The sequence below is a fragment of the Leucopleurus acutus genome (assembly GCF_964270905.1).
Source record: "Leucopleurus acutus genome assembly, chromosome: 16".
Lineage (NCBI taxonomy): Eukaryota > Metazoa > Chordata > Mammalia > Artiodactyla > Delphinidae > Leucopleurus > Leucopleurus acutus.
This window is the reverse complement of record NC_139158.1, coordinates 63,426,356-63,449,982: the sequence shown is the minus strand read 5'-3', so window position 1 is coordinate 63,449,982 and position 23,627 is coordinate 63,426,356. Positions and strand designations below refer to the sequence as shown.

The 23,627-nt window shown below is 49.1% G+C and overlaps 2 protein-coding genes across 2 annotated transcripts in view; one reads left to right on the top strand and one right to left on the bottom strand.

Annotated features, from left to right (window-relative positions):
- Positions 1-18,724, top strand: part of PIGU (phosphatidylinositol glycan anchor biosynthesis class U) — a gene marked incomplete at its 5' end in the record, with an annotated part of 110,448 nt that extends 91,724 nt beyond the window's left edge. The window contains 2 exons of the mRNA XM_082858212.1: positions 565-707; positions 18,580-18,724. Coding sequence (XP_082714338.1) covers positions 565-707; positions 18,580-18,693 — 257 coding nt within the window. The 3' untranslated portion in view covers positions 18,694-18,724. The remainder of the gene's footprint in view (positions 1-564; positions 708-18,579) is intronic.
- A 490-nt stretch (positions 18,725-19,214) lies between these two features.
- Positions 19,215-20,879, bottom strand: MAP1LC3A (microtubule associated protein 1 light chain 3 alpha). Its single transcript, XM_082857075.1, has 5 exons — positions 20,691-20,879; positions 20,303-20,358; positions 20,117-20,223; positions 19,642-19,811; positions 19,215-19,369 (listed from the first exon to the last, which is right to left on the bottom strand). The coding sequence occupies exons 1-4, from the start codon at positions 20,728-20,730 to the stop codon at positions 19,649-19,651; spliced, it is 366 nt and encodes a 121-aa protein (XP_082713201.1). The 5' UTR covers positions 20,731-20,879; the 3' UTR covers positions 19,215-19,369; positions 19,642-19,648.
- Between the last annotated feature and the right edge of the window lie 2,748 nt (positions 20,880-23,627).

Below are 23,627 nucleotides of genomic sequence, written 5' to 3'. Positions count from 1 at the left end.
CAAAAAGAGACTTTTAAATCGTCTAAGGAAGAGTGAGGGCCATTTGAAGAGCAGGGCAGGAGACTTAAGACGTGAATTGAGGAGAACGGAAAATGTATTCCTAAGACCCAGGGCTGTGGCACCATAGAGATACCGAGAGGTTCATGCTGCCATTTCCATCCATGATTCACTGGTCAGATAGCACCCTGCTTGGGGACAGGAGAGGAGCTACTCTTGGACACCCCGGGATTGGGGGTTAGAGGGCAGTGTCTTGCTGAAGTGCCTCCTTGTGGTGCCCAGAGGCATTCACAGCGTGAGCCCACAGTGGGAGGTAGAGTCCAAATCTAGGACCTCTCCCCAGCTTTGGGTGTGAGGAACCATTGCCACGGGTCTGAGGTCTGTCTGCGTCTTGGCGCCCTGGCACCTCTGAGTTTGTGTGTGTTGGGGAGGGGATGGCGGGGGGTTCTGCCTTTGAGCTACACCAAGCTCTTCGTGGGCCACTCTGTCCTGCAGGGCCGTCACTGCAAGGAAAGGGCCCCAGCGGGAGTCAGCCCTGGGCTAACTGACCATCGTCTGTCTTTGCAGTCCTGCGAAACGTATTCGTCCTCGCCTGCATCATCATCATCTGCTCCCTCCTCTTCCCTGTCCTGTGGCACCTCTGGATTTATGCAGGAAGTGCCAACTCCAATTTCTTTTATGCCATCACACTGACCTTCAACGTTGGGCAGGTAAGAGTCAAGGGCAGCACAGGGACAGGGATTCATTTTGTAGCCTCAGACATTCGACCTGGGCCCTGGGTTCTGCCAAACAGGGTTTTGGAACGAGAATGAGGTCCCATAGAGAAGGTAGGTCAGTAAGAGCAGCAGGGGAAGCTGAATTTGGCTAAAGTTTGTTGCGTTGAATTCTCAGAGCAAGCCTGTGAGACAGTGTTATCCGTATTTTACAAATGGGAACCAAGGCTCACAGAGGTTGTCGATTGTCCAAGGTCATTGGAGGAGGCAAGAACCAAGTTCAGAAGAAGACTCAGTTCCTGAGGCCACCCTCTTTCTGTGATCGCCTGAGCTGCGCGGCCCCTGGAGTGGCTGCAGTGTGCGAGGGCTGGGGGGGCGGGGACAGGCAAAGGGGAGGAGAGACTTTCCAGACTTCACAGCAGCGGGAGCAAAGGCAGAGAGATGAGGAATAGTTTGGTCCAGCTGCTGGGCGCGTCTGGAGCAGAAACTGTGCAGCTGGGAGTAGCAGGAGAGGAGGCTGAGCGGGTCCCAGAATGAGAAGTACCAGCAAGGAGCTCCGACCTTCCTCTGGTCCAGGGAGAGCCTCTCCCTTGGGGCCATAGAACAGTGGTTCTCAGCATCAGAATCACAGGGGGTAGCTTGTTAAAAAATGTGGATTCTGTTAATATGTTTTAAATCCTGTGCTTATGTTACAACTGTCACAATCACGTGGCTTTGTTAAAAAAAAAAAAAGCAGATTCCCTGATCCTGCTCCCAGACGCGATGATTGGAATTTGTGTTTTTAACAAGCTCTCCAGAGATGCTGTTGCAGGTGGTTTAGCAAACTTCCCTGAAGTCCCCTCATCCACTGTGCTGCGTTCCCTCATGTCCACTCTGTCCTAATTGTTGAGTCAAGGTCTTACGAGAATCACTTGTACCGTTTACCATTTCAATTGTCATTGGCACAGCCTGGCATTTCCTGTGCATAATGGACGGGATGGGAAGCAAGGCTCGCCTGAAAGACCAGTGATGCCAGTGAATAATCCCCAGGGAGATGCTTGCCTCCAAGGTTAGCTGCTGGGAAAGAAGAAGGGAGTTAGGGCTCTTGCAGTGACTGATGGGTCTGGTATTTCCTGCATGGACATTTCTGGACAACTAATGTCCAGTCCAGCTATTTATCTTGGTTTGTGTACAGCAGAAAGAGAGATGGAGGAGGGCCCTGTAGCCTGGATAGGACCAGGCCAGGGGGTCTGTTCTGCTGTCACACACACAGGTTACTGATGGCGGATGCTCAGCCCTTCCTACCTGTGTCCACGCAAACAGAAATCTGCAGGGTGCAACTTAGTACCTTGAATAAATCCAAAAGGTTGTTCTGGCTCTTCTGTCTTGCTGAAATCCCCTTACTTTTCCTTTGAAAGTGATGACTGGCATGTGAGGGCATTGGGCCTACCCTGGGCCTCTGGGGAGCTTGGCGAGCTCCACTGAAATAGTCCACACAGCTTGCTGTCAGGTCATGAGTGTTGAGTGTGGGTCAGGAGTACAAGTTGCAGTGATTATGAAGTATCCATGGAACTTGCCAGATAACAGCTTTTTCCCTAGGGCTGCCTTTATGAGAAAAGGCTTTCTGAAATTGGCATGGGAGATGTTTGCAAGTTGTCAGGTGCCATCAAAGGCAGGAGAAAAAAAAAAGGCAGGAGAAACTGAATCGTTGGAAAAAGGGGGATGGGGATGGGGGGTGGGTACCGAGGCCAAGTAGATGGAGGGTTTTAGTGGCTGAGCTACAGAGAAAAACCAGGTTGATCTCTTGGCATTGTCCTTTATCTTTTTCAAAAATCTCTTTTAAATGTATTTTTAATCATACAAATAACACATGAATTCATTATTGCCAAGGAAAAGAAGTCAAACAAAATAGAAGCATATGGAATGAAAAGTAAAGATTCGCCTGGGTGCCATCCCTTTCCACCCTAGGGCAGATGTGATCGTTAGAATCAGTTTGGTCTGTGTCTTTGCAGACTTCCTCTGTGCGTTTACAGACAGCTGAGTCCATAAGCAAACACAAAGACATCCCACTCTAAGTACTGTTCTTTGACTTGCTGTTTTCCACTTAATGATCTCACCTTGAGATCATGTTTTTTAACAGCTCTGTGATATCCCTCCTGTGGGAGGATGTCCTATGATTTTTACGACTGGGTAGGCCACTACCGATAGACATTGAGGTTGCTTCTGGTGATTTCACTATTATAAACGGAAGAGCCCTGCATATCCCTCCACATACTCTTGTATACACATGCCAGTATTTTCTCAGATAGATTCCAGGTGGTGGGATTTGCTGGGTCAGAGGGCATAAGCATTGTACCTTTTGGCAGATTTTGCCAAGTTGCCCTTCAGACAGGTCATACCAGCCTCCAGACCTCCCGGCAGCAGGCCAGGTGTGTATAAGCTGGAAGTTTGTTCAGACATCCAGCACACCTGTGTCGTCGGCCTGCTCGGGTCCGGCTTTGTGCTCTGAGCCAGAGACAATTCTGTTGGGTCAAATGCTTTCTGGGACTGCTGGCTTTGGGCTTTGTTGCTGCTGCTGCCACATCACTAAAGGGGTATATCAGAGAGGGGCACTTACGCACCAAGGCAGTCACTCGAGTCACATCCTCGTCCTGGAGCACTAACTGAGCTAGAAGAGCACCCCTCATCATGAGGGTTATACTACCCTAGCCCTGCGGCCTGTTGGGAGCCACAGAGTGCAAGTAGACATTTAGAATTTTAGTTAAATGTCACCTCCCAGAGAGACCTTCTTTGGGGTCTCCCCACTCCACGGCCTCTTTCTTGGCCTCCTGTTTGTTTCCTTCACAGTACTTACCCGATTTGCAACCCCACGTCATTTACCTGCTTCTCTCTCTGCCTCTCCCACTAGCCTGTGAGCTTCATGAAGGCAGAGATCCACCTCTCCTACCCACTGCAGGGTCCCCAACCACCTGATCAGTGCTTGGCACAGAGCAGTTGTTTAGCAAATATTTGTGGAATGAACCAAAGAGAGCCAGGGAGAACATCATGTGATTAATGTGCAGAGTGTAACCGCTGGAGGAACCCAGAGGCAACAAGATCACCTTCCCTGTTGGGTGGTCAGAGAAAGCCGTAGGGATGAGGAATAGGGGCTGGGCCTTCCAGACTCAGAGAGGGGGAGGGGGAGAGGGTGGGAGATGGGCAGGATGGGGGCCAAGTCACCCCTACTGGATAATGTCAAGGGATGGCAGCTCTGTCCCCAACCTTTCTCTCACTTCTGCCAGAACCTGGTCTCTTTGGCCAGTGAAGCCCCTGCATGTCATCCACAGCCCAATCCAGCTCAGCTTCCGTCTAACCTACAGTCATTGCTTCCGGTGAGATGTGTGGCATTCAGAGTGTGTCCTCAGTCCCACAGCCTGCTCTTCTCAGCTCTTCTAGCTGCAGCGGTGCCTTTTAGTCACCTGGTCCTTATTCTCCCCTCCCTGGACAAGACAGATCAGAGCTGTCCTGTGGAATCAGATGAGTACAGATTTTTAGCAGGCGTTCAGAGTCAGGCCCATCATTGCTGCGTCCGCAGCTGAATGTAGAGAACATCTCGGCCTGGAGATTTTACGTCCTGCTCTGTTTGAGTCGGTCAGTTCCGTGCTTCATAATAGAAAAAATCATCAGTAATTATTAATGACAGTGGCAGGTAAACCAGTGACTTAGGCCCCATCCTTCCCCTGGGGCCATTAAATATTTTTCAGCTTGTGGCACAGATCATTTGCTAATTATAATTGTGCCTGAGAGTCAGTAACCAGGAAATGACAACAGTAAACCACCCATAGATGCATAGGGTGTGTGTGTCTCACACGTACATGTGAGAGAGAGAAGGAGAAGGAGGGATTAGATGGATTGGTTGACTGCAGTCCCCCCGCACTCAGTCACTGCGTGCCCTTCAGCAAGTGATTGAACCTCTCAGGGTTGCAGGTGATAACCCCACCTCTCAGGGGGGTAAGAGGATTTGTATGTTGACACAGGTTGACATGGGAAGTAGCTTGAGCAATGTGCTCGTCAAATACCCAGAGCAAATTCCTAAGGAAACATTCAGACCTGGAAACCCAGGGAAGGAGAACAAGCCTCATCTCTCTTTTTTTTTTTAAACCCTTTTCTTCTGCAGGTCAGAGACCAGCAGAAAGATGATGGTCATGTAGGATTAGATGTAAACAAAAAGGAATGTTTAAAATTTAGCTTTATTAAGAGTAAGGTAAAATGTTCCACTTACCCTAATTCAAGTTAAAGATAGGTAACATAGGGCTTCCCTGGTGGCGCAGTGGTTGAGAGTCCGCCTGCCGATGCAGGGGACACGGGTTCGTGCCCCGGTCCGGGAAGATCCCACATGCCGCGGAGCGGCTAGGCCCGTGAGCCACGGCCGCTGAGCCTGCGCGTCCGGAGCCTGTGCTCCACAACGGGAGAGGCCACAACAGTGAGAGGCCCGCGTACCGCAAAAAAAAAAAACCAAAAAAAAAACAGGTAACATAAGGAAATCTTTCCCTAAACTTATAATTAATAGTGGCTCATGTTTTAAGAATGCTTACTAGGGACCAGGCCCATGTGATCCCTTTAATCTTTTGGATCATGTGCTTGTCCAGCCTTCTGGACCTTTCTTTGTGTGTTGACATGACCTTGTCTGTTCATGGAGGAGGAGTTTTATCTCTGTGTGTGTTTTATTGTTGGCAGCATGATGAAAGTATGACTTTTTTTCCTTTTAATGAAACGTCTTCATGATCTCTCCTTGTTTGAACATGAGAGGAAGCTCCGTCCTGTTTCAGTCCTGCATGTGCGGACTCACCATGCCTGATGTAGCTACTCCCCTACTGACAGCCCTTCAAGCTGTTTTCCTTTTTTATTATGATGAAGAATTGACTTAATCCTCATAACAGCCCTCTGAGGGAGGCACTGCTATTATCATCTCAGATGCGAATGAAGCAGCTGAGGCTGGGAAGTCACGCAGTTGCGGAGCGGTGTGTTTATTGATACCCTGTTTCCTGTGCCCTCTCAGTAGACTGTGGGTTCCACTGGGGCAGCCCCCAGGCCTGTCTTGTTCACGACTGTATCCCCAACACCCAGAAGAAAGGAATGACCAGAAACCACAATTTCTAACCAATGATCTCACACAAAATTGCACATACACCCTGACCTCCCAGTTCCAGTCTCTGCGTTGGTCAGAGCTGGGCCTGTGGCAGGTCCTCCTGCTGGATTCCTGGCGAGTCAGAGCCAGAACCCCCTTCCCCTCTCATCCAGGCCCCAAGAGCCCCACTCCTGCTCATGTCTGCATCCAAAACAGACTCCCTGGTGGCCCCCCTCTGCCCTTCCCAGCAGGGCCTGGATCGCTGCACAAGCTGCTGCCACCTCACTCCCGACCCCGTCCTTGTGGTGCAGACCCATAGATACTGGGCTGGCCCTGCTTTGGCTGTTCTGCCCTGAGGTCTTGGCACCAAGCCTCTGGCACGTTGGGCCCTGCTCAGGACTTGCTCATTCACTCCAGCACAAGGGAAACCGCAGTCCTGTCTCCTGGAATTACGTTTCCATTAGCCTGGTGTGTCACTATTGGGAAGGGACCAGTGAGGAAATGTGTGGGGACGTGTTGGGCAGATCGCTAGTGATTCAGTGGCGTGGAGCACGCATTTGTGGACAGACGGGCTAATTTCAGGTTCATCCCCGTGGGTTGTGTATGGCCCTAGCTGGAAGATTTGTTCCTCCTGACATGAGGTGCCAGTGGCCCAGGCTGGAACCCTCGTCCTCATCCAGCTGGATGTGCATGTTTGCTTTTCTTTTCTTAGCTGGTGGCATTTTGTCGAGGTCTTAGTTCATTCTTTTGTCCCTCCCGTCCTCAGACTTTTAGCTCAGCACTCAGCATCCCAAGCTTGTCTCTCCCAGGCCCTTCCCCACTCCCTCTCCTACCCCCACAGCAAGAGTGATGTGAAAAGCCCGAGCTAAACGGGGGTCAAGGCCAGCAGGAAGGCCTGGGCTTCAGTGGCCCGAACTCCACAGTGACTCTCAGCCCCATCCCTGCCCAGCTCACTGGATCTCAGGCGAGTCACATAACTCCTTGGACCTAATTTATGGATTTGCAAATATTGGGTTGGCCAAAAAGTTCGTTCGGGTTTTTAGGCACTCTGCTAGGGGTGAATGAGACACAGTCCTGCTTCCAAGGAGCTCACCATCTGTGGGAGAGAAAGAAAAGGAAACAGGCAGGGCCAGGGCAGCGTGATAGTGCTATAAATGGGGTAAACTCAGCCTGGGGAGCTCAGAGCTGGTGGTTACGGAAGCTTCGGGGTGGGGGGGGGCGGGAGGGGGAGGCAGCCTCTAAGTGAAGTCCTGAGGGGCGTGTAGGGTCGAACCAGGTTCTAGGTGGTAAGACCTGGGGCTGAGAGAGCCCGTGAGTGTGCTGCTGTGTAAGGCAGTTCTGTAGGACGGGCACATGCCACCTGATAGGGAGTGAGGCCATTTTAGGACAACAGTGGTCAGAGCCACAAGGCAGGCATGGGCCTCGTTGTGCTGAGGACCAGGCTGAGCTTTCGGTTTTAGGTGAAGACACCTGAGATCAGATTCATGCTCTGGGACTTCCCTGGCGGTCCAGTAGTTAAGACTCTGCGCTCCCAGTGCAGGGGGCACGGGTTCCATCCCTGGTCGGAGATCCCACCTGCTGCACAGTGCTGCCAAAAAACCATAAAGATTCATGCTCTGAAAACCTCCCTCTGCCAGGAGGGGAAGAGGTCAGGGGTTTGAGCTGGAATCTGGAGCACAGGGAGGAGGCTGTTTAAACCTGGTGAGAGGGGCTGGTAGCCTCTGTTTCCTCAGCCTACAAGGGTGGTTGTGAGTGGGGAATATGGAAATGAGTGGAGAAAACTTATATGAATTGAACAGTGCCACCTAGATGATAATTGCCTTCATAGCCAGCTATGATCTTACTTTGTGACCTTCCAGACCCTGAGGCTGAGATCTAGTGATTTCCCTATTATTTTGCATCTTTAGAGCTGTTTCTCCACCATCTCCTCCCATGCATGTCCATTCAGGCCTGAGTTGGCAGGTCACACCAAAGCCCCATCCAGCTCCACAAGTTGGCCGTCAGCCCCACTTGCTCCCAGTTTCCTAGATCCCAGGCAGCAAGGGCAGGGGATGCAGCACTCTGATTGCCAGTGGTGACAACCACGTGAGTTCTCCCAGTCGTGGGCTGACTGTCAAGTGTCAGCATCTCCAACACAAGCAAGAGACCGGGGGAACCGGGACATGCCTGGGGTGACAGCACCTGCTTCTCTAGGGCCCTGCAGCCCAGGGGCCAGTGTTGGCTGTGGCTGCGATCCTGAGCCCTGTGGCTTCTAGACACACTGCATTAACAGCCTTGCTAACTCTGTTGTCTCAGACACTTGTTTCGCCTTTTCTCAAGAAACTCTCTCAGGGCTTCCCTGGTGGCGCAGTGGTTGAGAGTCTGCCTGCTGATGCAGGGGACATGGGTTCGTGCCCCGATCCGGGAAGATCCCACATGCCGCGGAGTGGCTGGGCCCGTGAGCCATGGCCGCTGGGCCTGTGTGTCTGGAGCCTGTGCTCCGCAAAGGGAGAGGACACAACAGTGAGAGGCCCATGTACCGCAAAAAAAAGAAAAAAAAGAAAGAAACTCTCTCTCCTTGGCTAAGTGACAGAGAGTGGATATGAAGCATGAGCATGGGGCTGTAGCAGGACTTGGCAGTGTGGGTACAGACCCCTGAGAAGGGCGTGGGGGTCAAGGGAAGGGCTAGGCTCCAGGCCTCACACAGGCAGGATGGGCACTGCAGCCTAAACGTGGTCACTTACTCCTGGGTGACCCTGGGCAAGACCCTAACCTCTGAGTTTGCTCATCTTGAAGTGGGGCTTATGAGCCCTACCCCAGGGTGTTGTGAAGATTCAGTGATGTGCTTTTTGTTAAGCGACCCGGCCCAGGGCAGATCCTCAGATGTTGGTTTCTCCATCTCTCCTCACTCCCACCCTGTAGTGGAGCGTGTTCTGACCATTTCATTCCACTTTTGATCTACCCCTATCTGTCCCTCGCCACCCTTTTATCAGCTGCCCCATTAAATCTTCATCTTCTGGGAAATCCCTGGTGGTCCAGTGGTTAGGACACGGCGCTTTCACTGCCAGGGCCTGGGCTCGATCCCTAGTCGGGAAACTAAGATCCTGCAAGCCGTGCAGTGTGGTCAAAAAATAAATAAATCTTCATCTTCATCATGGCCCAGAGGGGAGCCTGGAGCCCTCATGGCTGCCAGTGAGAGGAATGTGGTCTGACTGAGCCCTGGGAAGGGATCAGCAAACTGCTCCCAAGACGCCAGCACCATGCTGGGTCTGGGGCCACAGAGCTGGAGCAGATGCCACCCCATTTGGTGGGGAGGCCAGTGGGAAGTGACTTCACGCCAGGGGTCGCATAACTGAGTGTGGAGTCGGGGAAGACTCTAGGTGTGGGAGATGGCAATGCTGCCTCTCCAGGGATGAGAAGGAGCCCTTTGTGGGAAGGGTCATCCCAGCCCGGGGGCAGGGCATGGGCAGAGGCACCAAGGTGTGGCCACACAGCGTTTGCAGGACCAGGCTGCATTCAGGGCTACGGGGACACGCAGGTGTGGCGCAGGGAGAGGGGAGCACTGGAGGCTGCTGTGTGTGTGTGTGTGTGTGTGTGTGTGTGTGTGTGTGTGTGTGTGTGGACGATCCCTCAGGGGCCAGGAGGATGAGGGAGGCCTTTGAGCAAGAGGGGGCAGTGGGAGGGAGAAAAGGGGGCTGAGCTGGAATTCTGAGGAGGGGAATTGGTGGAACCTGGTGGCTGATGGCGATAGAGAATCCGAGGGGCTCAGCCACTGTCAGTGAGGGCAGCTTTAAAGAATGGGCTGCTCCGAAAGTATCCCTAGAGTAGGGAGGCTGTCCAGCAGTGTGGGTAAGCGTGTGGTGTCTGATGCCAGATGGTCTGGGTTCAAAGCCTGCCTCTGACACTTGCTGGTTGTACAACTTTGGGCAAATTACTTGAAGAACCTTTGTTTCTTCATGTATAAGATGGGATCATTATAATGTACCTACTGTGAAGGGTTATTGCAAGGATTAACTGTTTTCACACATGTAAAGTGCTTACATTAATGCCTGAGTATTATCAGCATTTTTATTAATAAGAAGAAAATGTAATAATGGACAGCATTTATCAGAGCTAGGTGTTTTTCTCTTTTCTCTCAGAGACCGACCATTAGAGTTATAACTACTAACTACCCTAGAAAGCATTTAGTCCCTAAATCATGTAATTCTCACTTTCATATAATAAACTGAAAATTCTACAACTAGGTTTGTTTTGTGTTGTTTTCTTTTTTTTGGCCTCACCTCTTGGCTTCTAGGATCTCAGTTCCCTGACCAGGGATTGAACCTGGGCCTCAGCAGTAAAAGTGCCAAATTCTAACCACTAGGCCACCAGGGAACTCCCCACAACTAGATTTTTTTTTTTTTTTTTGCGGTACGCAGGCCTCTCACTGCTGTGGCCTCTCCCGTTGTGGAGCATAGGCTCCGGACGCGCAGGCTCAGCGGCCATGGCTCACGAGCCCAGCCGCTCCGCGGCATGTGGGATCTTCCTGGACCAGGGCACGAACCCATGTCCCCTGCATCGGCAGGCGGACTCTCAACCACTGCGCCACCAGGGAAGCCCACAACTAGGTTTTTTTATACCATAAAAACATGTTTCACTTTTGTTTTCAAATTAAAACCATTAAAAGATTAAAAAAATAAAGAATGGGCTGCTCTTCAGTCTCTGAAAGCACAGAGGGACAGAGCAAGGACTAGGGGAGCCACCACTGTAAGTAATAAACTAGAATTTATCACTCATTTTACGGATGAGGAAAACGCTGCTTAGGGAAGGGGAAGTGACTTACACAGGGTCACACAGCCACTAACTTGCCCATGCTATTTCCACTGCTTCTTTCCCAACGTTCCCTGCCCAGACTGGGCAAAGTAGTGCTGAATCTGCAGATGCTGTGTTGGCTGAATCCCAGGGCCTCTGGGAAATCCTTTCTCCTCAACCCAAATGGAAAGCCTCTAGGTCAGAAGAGGTTGTCTCAGCCAGCCTGTGACAGCTAGGGACTTCCCTCCGAGAGAGTGAAGCCTCAAGGCCAGTGTGTCCCCAAGATGCCCTCTCCCTGGGGACAGGGGCAGGGCACCCACTCAGGACTAGTGACTTTCGGTTCCAGACAGACCAAGCCAGCACGCACGGCTCTTTCCTTCCATGCCACCCTCCCCTGATACTTTATTATGAAAAGTTTCTCACACACACAGCAAAGTTGAAAGATTTAACCTTGAACACCTGTATACCTACGACTTAGACTCCACCATTCACATTTTACTATACTTGGATGATCACAAATTATCCATTTCTCAATCCATCTTATTTTTGTAATGTACTTCAAAGTGAAGTATACATATCAGTACATTTCCTGTCAGATATTTCAGCATGTATATCATTAACCAGAGCTCCATATTTACTTACATTTTTCTTTTTTTTTTCTTTTGTGGGCCTCTCACTGTTGTGGCCTCTCCCGTTGTGGAGCACAGGCTCCGGACGTGCAGGCTCAGCGGCTATGGCTCACGGGCCCAGCCGTTCCGTGGCATGTGGGATCTTCCCGGACCGGGACACGAACCTGTGTCCCCTGCATCGGCAGGCGGACTCTCAACCACTGCGCCACCAGGGAAGCCCTACAATGTTCTTTTAATTTCTGCTGTACAGCAAAGTTATTCAGTTTTACATATATATATACATTTTTTTTTTTGCCCGCTGTGCAGCATATGGGATCTTAGTTCCCTGACCAGGGATCAAACCCATGCCCCCTGCAATGGAAACACAGAGTCTTAACCACTGGAACACCAGGGAAGTCCCTACATTCTTTTTTTATATTCTTTTCCAATATGGTTTATCACAGGATATTGAATATAGTTCCCTGTGCTATACAGTAGAACCTTGTTCATTCACTCTATATATAATAGTTTGCATCTGCTAGTCCCAAACTCCCAATCCATCCCTCCCCCACCTCCCCTCCCTTGGCAACTACAAGTCTATTTTCTATGTCTGTGAGTCTGTTTCTGTTTTGTAGATAAGATCATTTGTGTCATATTTTAGATTCCACATATAAGTGATTTATGGTATTTGCCTTTCTCTTTCTGACAAATGGGTATTATTTCATTCTTTTTTATGGCTAAGTAGTATTCCATCGTGTGTGTGTGTGTGTGTGTGTGTGTGTGTGTGTGTGTACGTACATATATATATATGTATATACCACATCTTCTTTATCCATTCATCTGTCGATGGACATTTAGGTTGTTTCCATGTCTTGGCTATTGTGAATAGTGCTGCTGTGAACATAGGGGAGTGTGTATCTTTTTTTTTTAATATCTTTATTGGAGTATAATTGCTTTACAATGGTGTGTTAGTTTTGTGCTGTATAACAAAGTGAATCAGCTATATGTATACATATATCCACATATCCCTTCCATCTTGAGCCTCCCCGCTACCCTCCCTATCCTACCCCTCCAGGTGGTCACAAAGCACCGAGTTGATCTCCCTGTGCTATGCAGCTGCTTCCCACTAGCTATCTGTTTTACATTTGGTAGTGTATATATGTCATGTAGTGTATATACTCTCTCACTTTGTCCCAGCTTACCCTTCCCCCTCCCCGTGTCCTCAAGTCCATTCTCTATGTCTGTGTTTTTATTCCTGTCCTGCCCCAGGTTCATCAGAACCTTTTTTTTTTTTAGATTCCATGTATGTGTGTTAGCATATGGTATTTTTTTCTCTTTCTGACTTCACTCTGTATGACAGACTCTAGGTCCATCTACCTCACTACAAATAACTCAGTTTTGTTTCTTTTTATGGCTGAGTAATATTCCATTGTATATATGTGCCACATCTTCTTTATACATTCTTCTGTTGATGGACACTTAGGTTGCTTCCATGTCCTGGCTATTGTACATAGAGCTGCAATGAACATTGTGGTACATGTCCCTTTTTTTGTTGTTAGAAAAACATTTATTAAATAATTTAAAAATCTGCCTGTTTGATTTGAATCTTATTCAAATATGTAGTTTTCCCTAGGCACCCATTCAACTACATGTATTACTTGCACTTAGGTTTGGTTGACTGAAAGAATCAGAGTGGAGGATGGAAGAGGAGGCAGTGATGTAAACAAAACAGAATGTTAGGTCTCCCTCAAATAAATATCTGAGTAGGTGGTCCAAAGTTGGTATCATGTTCCATAGTATCAGGAACTCAAGCTCCTTATTTCTCATCGTTTTGTAAAGCATGGCTCCAGTGGTCTAAATGGTAACATTTACAACCGAGGTGATTTGGTTGGGGAACAGCTAACACTTCACACATGCTGTCTCATAAGGAAGTTTCCCAGAGGCTGCCACGTGACATTTCTGCTTAGACTCCACTGGCCAAAACTTACTCACTAATTGCGAAGGAGCTTGGGAGATATAGTAAGCATTTATTTGGTAGTACTTCCCATATGGCAGTCACTGCTCTTAACTCCAGTGATCCACTGTTCTGATAACAGATCTGTTCTCTCTTTTTCTTTTTGTTTTTTTTTTGTAAATTTATTTATTATTTTTGTCTGCGTTGGGTCTTTGTTGCTGTGTGCAGGCTTTCTCTAGTTGCAGTGAGCGAGGGCTACTCTTCATTGCAGTGCGCGGGCTTCTCATTGTGGTGACTTCTCTTGTTACGGGGCACGGACTCTAGGCATGTGGGCTCCAGTAGTTGTGGCACTCAGGCTCAGTAGTTGTGGCACATGGGTTTATTTGCTCCACGGCATGTGGGATCTTCCTGGACCAGGGCTCAAACCTGTGTTCCCTGCATTGGCAGATGGATTCTTTTTTTTTTTTAATATCTTTATTGGAGTATAATTGCTTTACAATGGTGTGTTAGTTTCTGCTTTATAACAAAGTGAATCAGCTATACATATACATATATCCCCATATCACTTCCCTCTTGCGTCTCCTTCCCTCCCACCCTCCCTATCCCAACCCTCTAGGTGGTCACAGAGCACCAAGCTGATCTCCCTGTGCTATGTGGCTACTTCCAACTAGCTATCTATTTTATGTTTGATAGTGTATATATGTCCATGCCACTCTCTCATTTTGTCCCAGCTTACCCTTCCCCCTCCCCATGTCCTCAAATCCATTCTCTAGTAGGTCTGTGTCTTTATTCCCGTCCTGCCCCTAGGTTCTTCATGACCATTTTTTTTTTTTTTAGATTCCATATATATGTGTTAGCATACGGTATTTGTTTTTCTCTTTCTGACTTACCTCACTCTCAAGATTGCTTTGGCTATTTGGGGTCTTTTGTGTTTCCGTACAGATTGTGGAATCTTTTGTTCTAGTTCTGTGAAAAATGCCATTGGTAGTGTGATAGGGATTGCATTGAATCTGTAGACTGCTTTGAGTAGTATTGTCATTTTCACAATGTTGATGCTTCCAATCCAAGAACACGGTATATCTCTCCATCTATTGGTATCTTTAACTTCTTTCATCAGTGTCTTATAGTTTTCTGCACACAGCTCTTTTGCTTCCTTAGGAAGGTTTATTCCTAGGTATTTTATTCTTCTTTTTTGCAATGGCAAATGGGAGTGTTTCCTTAATTTCTCTTTCAGCTTTTTCGTCGTTAGTGTATAGGAATGCAAGAAATTTCTATGCATTAACTTTGTATTCTGCTACTTTACCAAATTCATTGATTAACTCTAGTTGTTTTCTGGTAGCATCTTTAGGATTCTCTATGTATAGTATCATGTCATCTGCAAACAGTGACAGTTTTACTTATTCTTTTCTGATTTGGATTCCTTTTATTTCTTTTTCTTCTCTGTAGACTTTTTAATGATGGCCAATCTGACCAGTGTGAGGTGATAGCTCATGTATTTTTGATTTGCATTTCTCTAATAATTAGTGATGTTGAGCATCTTTTCATGTGCCTGTTAGCCATGTGTGTGTCTTCTTTGGAGAAATGTCTATTTAGTTCTTCTGCCCATTTTTCAATTGGGTTGTTTGTTTTTTTGTTGTTGAGTCCTATGAGCTGTTTGTATATTTTGGAAATTAAGCCCTTGTCGGTCACATCATTTGCAAATATTTTCTCCCATTCTGTAGCTTGTCTTTTCATTTTGTTTATGGTTTCTTTTGCTGTGCAAAAGCTTGTAAGTTTGATTAGGTCCCTTTGTTTATTTTTGCTTTTATTTGTATTGCCTTGGGAGACTGACCTAAGAAAACATTGGTACAATTTATATCAGAGAATGCTTTGCCTATGTTCTCTTTTAGGAGTTTTATGGTGTCATGTCTTATGTTTAAGTCTTTAAGCTATTTTGAGTTTATTTTTGTGTGTGCTGTGAGGTATGTTCTAACTTTGATTTCATGCAGCTGTCCAACTTTCCCAACACCCCTTGCTGAAGAGACTGTCTTTTTCCCATTGTGTATACTTGTCTAGTTTGTCAAAGATTAATTGACCATAGTTATGTGGATTTATTTCTGGGCTCTCTGTTCTGTTCCATTGATTCATATGTCTTTTTTTGTGCCAATAGCATGCCATTTTGGTTACTGTAGCTTTGTAGTGTTACCTGAAGTCTGAGAGAGTTATGCTTCCTGCTTTGTTCTTTTCCCTCAGGATTGCTTTGGCAATTCTGGGTCTTTTATTGTTCCATATAAATTTTAGTATTATTTGTTCTAGTTCTGTGAAATGTGTTATGGGTAATTTGATAGGGATCACATTAAATCTGTAGATTGCTTTGGGTAGTATGGCCATTTTAACAATATTAATTCTTCCAATCCAAGAACATGGGATATCTTTCCATTTCTTTGCATCATCTTCAGTTTCCTTTATTAATGGAAAAACACAAATCTTAATGTACATTTCCTGAAGCCGCCTTTGACTCAGCAAGATATTTTTGAGGCTCATTCATGTTGTTGCATTTAACAGTAGTACGTTGCTTTTTAAAATAAGCTTTTGAATTTTGGAATAATTTTAGATAGTACAGAGAGTTCTCGTATGTCCCCCACCCAGTTTCCCACAGTTTTAACATCTTATATTACCGTGGTATGTTTGTCAAAACCAAGAAACTGACCCTGGTACGTTATGAATAAGTAAACTCCAGATTTGATGTGGATTTCACCAGTTTTCCCTGTATTGTCTTCTTTTACTCCCAGGATCCAGTCCCAGGTACCACATTACACTTAGTTGCCACATCTCCCCCATGTCCTCTGCTCACACTCTGTCTTTCCTTATTTCTTGTGACGTGGACAGTCTTGAGGAACAGAGGCCAGGTATCCTGTAAAGTGTCCCCTCTGGGTTTGTCTGATGCTTTTCTCATCATGAGGCCACGTTTTAGGTTTTTAGAATGCTCGGGCAGTACACACTAGCCACACTTCATGCCATTTATCCTTCATCATTTGGTTAAGATAGTGTTTGCCAGGCTTCTCCAGTGCACAGTTACTATTTTCTCTTTCCCTGTTCTTTGGAAGTGAGTCACGAAGTCTAGCCTACCCTCGGGGGCAGGGGATGGGGAGTGGGCAAGAATTAAGCTCCACCTCCCGAGGGGAGAGTCTCTACATGTATTATTTGGAACTCTTTTGTAAGGATTACAAAAGGAATTCTCCCTTGTTTATTTATTTACTTATTCAATCATTTATCGGCTGATTGTTTTTAATTGGATTTTTATTTTTATGAATGTAACATGTATACATAATTTACAAAGTTAAGGCTTACAAGGAAAAAGAATAGCTCCCTAAGGTCCTATAGTTATTTGTTCTGGTGCTTCTAGGTTGTATACTTACTCTACTATTTCTTGATTTTTTTTTCCATTTTATATTGTCAAACCATATGAAATTGTCAATACTCAGCTGTTTTTGATCTGCAAAATTGGCAGTTTCATATGGTTCAAACTAATAACCTAGTGTTTTGACTTCCTATTTGACCAGCTGATCGTGTGTGACATTGGAGTTGTTTTGTTGTGAACTGTGACTTTGCACCTGCCCCTCATCTGACGTAGCTCGGGGATCAACCCCTACCAGCTCCAGGCTCCGCCTCCTCAGACTTGACACCTTGGGCCTGGGTGAGAAAGGGGCTGCAGGGAGTGAGGGCAGCCTTCGCTGTGGTAACTACACCCCATGGGCAGCTGCGGTGCAAGGCTTCAGGGGCTCCCTGGGCTCTCTGCTCTGACACCCTCAGTGGCAGAGTTCTGGGCCCTTTGCACACTGGGCCCCAGGTACATTGCCTTGCAGGGTTATAGCCACTAGTCCAGCTCTCCCAGTATAGCCTTAGGCCAACTGTTGAACCCTTTGTGCCTCAATTTCCTCATCTGAAAGATGGGAACCATCAGCCTTCCAGATGGATTCCTGTGGTGGCAGAATGGCAGGTCCTTGTCCTGAGGCCATGGTGTGGGTTTGCTCTCTTTCCTGCCCACAATGTGAGAGAGGCTTCCCAGAACAGGGGTTTGGGGGTCAGAGGCTGAGATGCCAGGCTCAACCTCTGTCTTGCTATAATGCCCTAGCCAGGTGCTCCCCCAGTTCTGGGCTTACGTCGCCCCATCTGTGCCAAGGTGATTGGTGATGATAATCTGAGAGGCTTGTAAGTGCCTGAGAACTGGTGGTATCTGCAGTGGTGAGCCCCTCTCCCCTCATCCTTCTGTAGGGCTGGGCCCTGCCCCTCCTGTTCCAGGCACTGGAGGTCCTGGGAGCTTGGGATGAATCGAATTGTAAGACTGCGGGCCCAGTGTTCGGGGGACCTTGGCAAGTCCCTGTTCCCCTCTGGGCCTCAGTGAGGGGGACGGTGGGCTGAGCTGCTAGGGCCCTTTCTATTCTGAGGCCCAGACAGAAAAGACAGACCAAGCTGGGCACAGACACCATGGTGGCAGAATCACTCAGGGACACTGCCCAGGCCAGGGGAGGAGCCACAGTCATCAGGCAGTCTCACAGATGAATGCAAAACTGCAATTTGGACGAGTTTGTGCTACCAGATAAAAGTTAATGGGACCAAGACCCAATCTAGGGTGTGAGGGAGGGCTTCTCTGTGGAAGTGATCCTTCCTGAGGCCTGAAGGGCAAGCAGGTGTTTACTAGATGAAAGGGGAAGAGAACATTCCAGGCAGAGGAGACAGCAAAGATCCTGCATTGGAAGGGAACAGGCCAGTGTGGCTGGAGCTGAGTGAGGTGGAGCACGGCAGAGGCTGAAGCACGTACATGGGCAGGGACCAAGTGCAAGGCCTCAGAGCCCCAGAGAGTTTGATCTTCACCCTGAGAGCCATGGGAGGCCTTTAGAGGACCTTAAGCTGGGATGTAACATGACCAGATTTGTCTTAAAAAGCAACCTCTGCTGCTAGGGTGGGAGGTTTGAGATCAGGAAGTCCAGAGAGGAGACCACTGTTGTTCAGATGACAGTGGCTTTGTCCAGGGTGGTAGCTGCGGGGACAGGTAGAAATAGAACTGACAGGCTTGGTGGCTTGGTGTATGGGAGGAGACAAGTCTGTTGATTCTATGGCCTGAACACCTGGATGGAAGAAGGGGGATATGGGTTCCCAGTGGGAGAAGCAGGTTTGATAGGGGACTTGGCTGGGGTGGAAGGGCCAGTGGGCACCCAGCAGGTGAGACGGAGGAGCGCGCCAGTCTGGAGTTCACAGGCCAGGGCTTGGGATGGAAGCACAGACCATGGTAGGAAGAGGAAGGGCAGTAGGGCAACTTCTGCAGCAGTGCCAATGAGACCCTTGAAGGGTGGTGTAGGCCCTGAGGTGCAGGGTCCCTGGGCAGGGTCTCCCCAACACCTACCTAGCCCCTCAGAGATCCAAAGTTCAGGGGTAGGTATCATGAAGCTTCTCACATCTCTCTCCCCCCAGATCCTGCTCATCTCCGATTACTTCTATGCCTTCCTACGGCGGGAGTACTACCTCACACATGGTCTCTACCTGACCACCAAGGACGGCACGGAGGCCATGCTTGTGCTCAAGTAGGCCTGGCTGGGCACAGGGCTGCACGGACTTCAGGGTTGAAAGGGCCAGAAGCTGGGCCAAGCCCTCTAACCAGAGCTTCCAGCAGGGAAGTCCTGGGCAGATCAGGTTTGAGTCCAGGGTCACAAATATCTGGTACCGGTGAGGAGCCAAGGCTGGCAGCAAGGCCTGTGGGGAGTAGCCAGGAGCATCTCCACTTGCACTCCCCACTTAGTGGCTCTGCACACCAAGGAGCCCCCCTCCCAAGCAGGGAAGGGGAAGAAGCAGATGAGCAGGGTTTGTTAGGTTGTGGCTACTTAATAAATGTTTTTTGTTATGCAAACGTCTGCCCTGGAACCACACTGCACTCCTGGAAGGGGTGGGCTTGGCCCCTAATACCACCATGGTGCACTACACACAGGCGTGGGTTTCCCGAATGAGCTCTGAGTCCACAGAACGCGGGTCTGTGCACTGGTCAGCTGAGAATGGTGTGGGGCAGCCCTCCCCACTCCCCAAGCAGCTGGAGGCAAAGGGCCAGGCAGGCCTGAGCAATCTTTATTCTGCAGAGGAACAATGACCACAGATCCATACACCATGTCAAGACTGGGTGAGCCAGGGGCCAGTCCTTCAGGGGTGGGCAGGTCCAGGCATGGGCAGCACCTCAGGTCAGGGAGGGACAGATGGGCAGACAGGCAGGGGCCTAAAAAAAAAGACAAACCACACAGAGCAGGGGTGCTAGGGGCTGCTCCCAACCTCCCCCCATCCCAGCCAGCACCCAGAGGGGCAACCCTAACATGACTGGGCCAGGATCCACCCAGGGGCAGGGTAGGTGCGGTTGGTGCCCCCTGGCTAGGATGTGGCATCCCTGCCCAGCCCACCAGGGGCAGGGGCAGAGGCAGCTCAGTTCAGGTGCCAGGAGCTCCCAGGGCAGAGCCTGACAGGGCCCCCCCACTCCCAAGCCAACCCCCCTACTGCTGGCTCAGAAGCCGAAGGTTTCCTGGGAGGCGTAGACCATGTAGAGGAATCCGTCATCGTCCTTCTCCTGCTCATAGATGTCGGCGATGGGCGTGGACACGCTCACCATGCTGTGCTGGTTCACCAGCAGGAAGAAGGCCTGCGTGGGGTTCAGCTGCAGGCGGCGCCTGAGGTGGGCGGGAGGGCAAGCCAACCGTGAGGGGCCTGGCTGTTGGGCGAGTGTAGCCCTCACCCGCTCCCCAAAATGATCCTAATCCTCCACCTCACACCCATCCCAAGCCCTTCTAGAGGCTCTCACCTCCGACCGGACACTGACCCAAGCCCTGACCTTGACCCTTCCCAACCTCCCCACAACAGGGACCCAGCACCCGTTCCCGTGCCCCACCCCCACCTCTTCCTTCTCAGAAGGACCCAGCCCCCTGCCTGACCCCAGCAGGACCCAATCCCCCTCTGACAGCTGCTGCCCGCGCACCGGATGATCTTGACCAACTCGCTCATGTTGACATGGTCCGGGACCAGGAACTTGGTCTTGTCCAGGACGGGCAGCTGCTTCTCACCCTTGTAGCGCTCGATGATTACCTGGGAGCGGGGCGGGGGATGCGTGAGCCCGAGGCGGGGCCTGGGCCGGGCGGGGATGGGAGGGGGCGGCGGAACTCACCGGGATTTTGCTGGGGTGCTGCTCGCGGATCTGCTGCACCTCTTTACAGCGATCGGCTGCAGACAGCAGTCGGGGATGAGGCCGGGCCGAGGTCCTCCTCGCGGTTCCGTCCCGCCAGTACCCGAGGGGCGGCCCCGACCCCGCCTCCCCGAAGCCCCCGCCTCCGGAGCCGTTGGGCCCTAAGGCCCGGGCACAGGACCGGGATGCGAGGCGGAGGCCCCGGCCCAGGCCCCAGCCCGCTTCCCATCCCGAGGGTACAGCTCCAGCCGAGCCTGACGTCACGGAGCTGACGTCATCTGCGGCAGTCGGGTCGGTCGGCCAACACCCCCCCAGCCCCCACGCCCCCACGCCCCCACCCCGCGCTCGCAGAGCGCCCGCCGGGCCTCACCAAAGCTCCGCCGCTGCTTGAAAGGCCGGTCTGAGGGCATCGCGCCGGCCCGGCGGGGCGCGCAGGCCGGGGCTCTGGGGCACGCGACGAGGGGATGTGGCTGCGGTTCGGGGGCTCCGGGGGCTCCGCGCCTCGCGCTCAAGGGCTCCGAGGCTCGCGCTGAGCCCGGCGACGGCGGCTCGGGGAGGTAACTCGCCCGGCTGACGTCAGGTCACAACATTCCTTAAAGGGGAGGCCGGCGCGCCGCTCCCATTGGGCCGACGCAAAGTCCGCCCGCCCGGACCCGTGACATCACGGCGCAGAGAGCCTGGATTCCCGGCCCAGCGCCGCGAAGGGGCGGGGGCTCCCAGGGCGCGTCACAGTCCCGTGACGTCACGGCCTGCGCAGAGGTGGGCGGGGTGGGGTGGGGTCCTCTCCCTGAGGTCCGGGCTGAGGGGAGACTAGAAAGCCTGCGAGGCCGTTGGGGGAGCAGGCTCGCAGCTCTGGCGGCAGGGAGAGCGGGGGCCAGGCTGCGGCACAGCATCCTTCTGTTCCCACTGTCACTAAGTCATCTGACAGCGCTCACTCTGAGCCTGTTCCGTTCCAGGAACGGTAGGAGGCACTGGGGATGACAACACTAAACCAAACGTCCTCGCCTTCGTGGAGCTCATGGTTAGAGAAAGAAAAAGGTAGTGGTCGGGGTGGGGGCGGGGATTAAAACTTGAAGACGCTTGGAGCAAGACACTGAAAAGCATAAAGGTTTTAGAAGGAATTTCTAGAATTGAAAAATAGAGCTATCGAAATTCAGGTCTCAAAGGATGAGGCAAGAAAGCCAATTAGATACAGCAGAAGAGAAAATCACAGAACTGGATGAAAGAGCGGAAGCAATTAGCCAGAAAACAAGCCAGATGGAACATATAAAAGAGGAAGTGATAGGAATGGTAAGGTGAGAAGAATAGGTTCAATCAGCGTTCCAGAAGGAGAAAAAAGAATGTGGGAGAGGCAGTTCCTGAAGAACTTCCACAATTGATTAGAGACCAGGATCCTCACTTAAAATCCAGAACAGAATAAATAAAAATAAAATCTTATCTAGACACTTCGTAGTGAACTTGCAGAACTCTAAAGAGAAGAAATTAGAAAAATATCAAGTAACTAAACTGGTAAACACGGAAGTCCATCTAAACAAGCACCTGCTATGGAACATGAATGGTGACGATTAGTTTGTGGAGTACAGAGCAAGGAGCACAGGACACAATAACAGGTAGGACTGGAGAGAGTAATCAGAGTTTAAGTGTTCTAAGAAGCTTCATTTATTTGAGAGGAGGAGAATAAAGATAATTGGTAATTATCTGGCTTTGTAAAGTCAAGTCAAGTTCAAACACTTCAGAGAGATCACTAAGAGAATAGAAGGTATAAATGCCAATGCACAAAAGAGAAAAGTTTAGTAGAGGGTATTAAAATATAATTGAAGGTAGAAAAGGAGAAACAGGAAGCAAAGTGAAAAGAATGGTACATAAACGGTACAAAACCAGAGGTAGAAAATGTTTTACATTCATCTATTAAAATACAGATGAACAGATTGGCCAAGAAAAAGAAAATGCAGGTCTATGCTGTTTACAAGAGGACATTTAAAACCTAAGGGCACCAAGAGTAAACAGTTGGGGAAAAAAGTGTATACTAGAGAAAAACTAACCAAAAGATATACCCATAGCAAAATCAGACAAAATAGACTTTAAGGCTAGAGACGTTATTAGTGATAAAGAGCGTCAGCACAAAGTGATGAAAAGAACAATTTTCTAAGAAGATATAACAATTCTGAACTTGTATGTTAGAGGTTAAAAAAAAAAAGGCTGAAAGTGTATGAAGCAAAAGTGACAGGATACAAGGAGAAATTGCCAAGTCCTTCATCACAGTGGTAGATTTAAAAACTTTTTCAGTAACTGATAGACCAAACAGCCAAAAAAAGGATATAGAAGATTTTAATACCATTAATAATTCTAATCAATTGACCCTGGTAGAACCCTGAACCCAATATGTTACTTTCAGGCACACAAGAAACATTTATAAAAAATTACCTGTGGGGAATGTGGGAAAGAAAGGAGTCAAAGACAACAGATGGGGACAGGGAGAATTACAGAGTACATTTTAGGGGAAGATCATGGGTTAATTTTGGGGAGGTCAAGTTTGAGATGTCTGCTAGCTTCCAAGCAGAGACATAGAGTAGGCCAGGCCCCAAGACAAATCTCAACAGATAATCAGATAATTAATTTCATACAGACCGTGTTCTCTGACCACAAGCAAGAGCTGAATAAACTCCAAATCTTTCGATATTTAAAAACACTTCTAGGGACTTCCCTGGTGGTGCAGTGGTTAAGAATCCGCCTGACAATCCAGGGGACACAGGTTCGAGCCCTGGTCCAGGAAGATCCTGCGTGCCGCGGAGCAACTAAGCCCGTGTGCCACAACTACTGAGCCTGTGCTCTAGAGCCCGCGTGCCTAGAGCCCGTGCTCTGCAAGAGAAGCCACCACAATGAGAAGCCCATGCACTGCAACGAAGAGTAACCCCCGTTCGCCACAACTAGAGAAAGCCTGAGTGCAGCAACGAAGACCCAACGCAGCCAATAAATAAATACATTTACAAAAAAAACAGAAACACTCTAAAAAAACATTTTTTAAAAGAATTTAAAAAACACTTCTAGAAAATTCTTTACTCAAAAATGAAATCATATGGAAATGAAAACTATTTAGGTCAAACTAAAAATGAGAATACATATAAAAACTCCAGCTTGGGAGATGGGGGGACTAAAGCAGAATTTACAAGATTTGTAACCTTATCAGTGGTATTAGGTAAGAAGAAATATGGAGAATTTATGAGCAGAATGTCAAAGAATTTTAGAATGGAGTAAGTGTAAACCCAAAGAAAGTGGAAGGAAGATAATAATGAAGAGCAGAAATTGA

What these genes read in the sequence shown, in the direction of transcription:
- MAP1LC3A (XM_082857075.1), bottom strand. Translation starts at nt 20,730, where the DNA reads ATGCCCTCAGACCGGCCTTTCAAGCAGCGGCGGAGCTTTG. An exon ending in AGCACCCCAGCAAAATCCCG is followed by an intron (nt 20,224 to 20,302) that starts GTGAGTTCCGCC and finishes CCCCGCTCCCAG; the next exon opens with GTAATCATCGAGCGCTACAA. An exon ending in GAGTTGGTCAAGATCATCCG is followed by an intron (nt 19,812 to 20,116) that starts GTGCGCGGGCAG and finishes CGCCCACCTCAG; the next exon opens with GCGCCGCCTGCAGCTGAACC.